A 3,040-nucleotide genomic window follows, 5' to 3' on the forward strand; every position below is an offset into this window, starting at 1 on the left:
TCTCGACGAAGAGCAAGAGAGAGCTCGTGACAAAATACAGGCTGAGACACTCATTCAGGTACCATTGAGCTGGATGAATCCACAAGGCTGACAGATGTGACAATCCAGACTGCTCAGGAAGAAAAGAATACTCAGCAGGAGACCGAGAAAGTTGCTGAAGCAGTTGAAGAGCCGGTAGTAGAGATAGTAGCTGAGAAAGAAAAGTCCCAAGAGATTGGGAAGAAAAGACCTCCTGCTCCATTTCCATAGAGGTTGGCTAAGCATCAAAAGGAGGAGCAGTACAAAAAGTTCTTTGAGATGCTCAAGCAAATTCAGGTTAATATTCCATTGATTGAAGTTTTAAAGGAGATGCCTGGATACGCAAAAATGATGAAAGATTTAATGTCCCGGAAATTTGACTTCCAAGACTTAGCCACAGTGACACTTACTCAGACGTGCAGTGCAGTTGTAACTAGACCTGTTGCTGAAAAGCTCTCCGATCCAGGGAGTTTTACTATTCCATGCACTATTGGAAACTTCGCTTTTGCGAAAGCACTTTGTGATTTAGGGGCTAGCATTAATCTTATGCCCCTGGTCATTTACAAGAAGTTGGGCATAGGGAGAGCTAGACCCACCTCTATGTTGCTACAGCTGGCTGACAGGACTGTGAAGCGTCCATTTGGGATCCTGGATGATGTACTTATTCAGGTAGGGAAATTCGTGTTCCCTGCAGATTTTGTAATATTGGATTGCAAGGTGGATGAAGAAATTCCTATCATCTTAGGAAGACCTTTCTTGGCCACGGGGAGAGCTCTTATTGATTGTGAGACTGGGGAGCTTAAGATGAGGCTCAATGACGAAGAGATTATATTCAATGTGCAGAAATCTATGAGGCGCCCAAGTGAGTTCGCAAATTGCTCTCTTATTGATGCCGTGGATGTAATCGTACAGTCTGATGATGAAGTGTTGACGATTAAGGATCCCCTCGCTGCATGTTTAACAAATTTGGAGGAAGTGAACGGTGAGGACTTGGCAGAATGGGTGTTGGCATTGGAAGGTAGAGGGTTCTGGGAAAGAAATCTAGGGTTTGAGCCCCTACACTTAGAAAAGAGGGAGACTCCTCTAGCTAAGCCATCCATTGAAGAACCACCGAAGTTGGAACTAAAGCCACTGCCAACCCACCTCAGGTATGAATTTCTGGGACACGACTCCACTCTACCTGTTATTATCTCATCTGGTTTGTTAGATGTGCAGGTCCAACAGCTTCTACAGGTATTGAAGGAGTGCAAAACTGCCATTGGGTGGACCATGGCAGACATCAAGGGGATCAGCCCCGCTTACTGCATGCATAAGATTCTGCTGGAAGAGGGGCACAAACCTTCCAGGGAACATCAGAGGAGGCTGAACCCAAATATGAAGGAAGTGGTGAAGAAGAAAATGATAAAGTGGTTAAATGCGGGAATTATTTTCCCAATCTCGGACAGCAGCTGGGTTAGCCCAGTTCAATGTGTGCCTAAGAAGGGGGGCATGACGGTTGTGAAGAATGACAACAATGAACTAATCTCAACGAGAACCGTCACAGGCTGGAGAATTTGCATGGATTATCGAAAGTTGAATCTAGCCACAAGGAAAGACCACTTCCCACTTCCCTTCATCGATCAGATGCTGGATAGATTGGCAGGGAGGTCACACTTTTATTTTCTGGATGGGTACTCAGGGTACAATCAAATTTCCATTTCACCTGAGGACCGATAGAAGACCTCCTTCACATGCCCTTATGGCATTTATGCCTTTAGGAGGATGCCCTTTGGCCTATGCAATGCACCCGCCATATTCCAACGATGCATGATGGCCATATTCACTGATATGGTTGAGGATATAATGGAGGTGTTCATGGATGACTTCTCAGTGGTGGGAAGTTCATTTGATGAGTGCCTAGTGAATCTGACGCGTGTGCTGAAACGGTGCATCGAGACTAATCCGGTGCTGAATTGGGCGAAGTGTCATTTTATGGTACAAGAAGGCATAGTCTTGGGGCACCGGGTGTCAAGCAAGGGAATAGAAGTAGATCGAGCAAAGGTTGATGTAATAGCAAAGCTTCCTCCAACAACTTCGGTCAAAGCAATCAGAAGTTTTCTTGGACATGCTGGTTTCTACCAGCGGTTCATAAAAGACTTCTCCAAAATCACCAAACCTCTCTGTAAGTTATTAGAGAAAGATCACCCGTTTGTATTTTCTGATGATTGCAGGATAGTATTTGAGGAGTTGAAGTAGAGGCTGGTCACAACACCCATCATTGTTGCCCCCAACTGGGAGCAACCATTTGAACTAATGTGTGACGCTAGTGACTACGCAGTGGGGGCAGTGTTGGGCCAGCGGAAGGACAAATTGATGCACCCTATCTACTATGCCAGCAGAACGCTGAGTGGAGCCCAGTTGAACTATACGGTGACTAAAAAGGAGATTCTAGCTGTGGTGTTCGCATTCGACAAGTTCCGATCCTACCTGATAGGATCAAAGGTAATCGTCTACACTGACCATGCCGCTCTCAGATACTTTATAGAAAAGAAAGACTCTAAGCCACGCATGATTCGTTGGGTATTGCTGCTGCAAGAGTTCGATCTTGAAATACGTGATTGCAAGGGCACTGAGAATCAAGTCGCTGATCACTTATCACGACTTGAGGGAGCTGAAAATGCAATTGAAGTTGAGGAAATTCTGGAAACTTTTCCAGAGTAGCAACTGCTCGCCATAACTCATCAGGAAGCGCCATGGTATGCGGACTTGGCCAATTACCTGGCCAGTGGTATAGTTCCTCACGACCTTTCATCGGTCCAGAGGAAGCGATTTTTTCGCGAAAGCCTCTTGTACTATTGGGACGAGCCCTATCTCTTTAGAATATGCCTGGATAACATGATCCGGAGATGCGTCTCCAAGATAGAACAATCGTCTATTTTGGAGGCTTGTCATGCATCGGCTTATGGTGGACACTTTGGAGGAGTCAGGACAGCAGCAAAGGCGCTAGAAGCCGGATTTTTCTGGCCGACTGTGTTTAAAGAAG

At 45.7% G+C, this 3,040-nt stretch overlaps 1 protein-coding gene across 1 annotated transcript; it reads left to right on the forward strand.

Moving 5' to 3' along the window:
* The first annotated feature begins 297 nt into the window (after window positions 1–297).
* LOC107824834 (uncharacterized) lies at window positions 298–2,240 on the forward strand. The gene is made up of 3 exons (XM_075222081.1): window positions 298–687; window positions 736–1,470; window positions 2,229–2,240. Exons 1-3 carry the CDS (start codon window positions 298–300, stop codon window positions 2,238–2,240), a joined length of 1,137 nt encoding a protein of 378 aa, XP_075078182.1.
* Window positions 2,241–3,040: the final 800 nt, after the last annotated feature.

This window comes from Nicotiana tabacum, chromosome 1 (assembly GCF_000715075.1).
Source record: "Nicotiana tabacum cultivar K326 chromosome 1, ASM71507v2, whole genome shotgun sequence".
Taxonomy (NCBI): Eukaryota; Viridiplantae; Streptophyta; class Magnoliopsida; order Solanales; family Solanaceae; genus Nicotiana; species Nicotiana tabacum.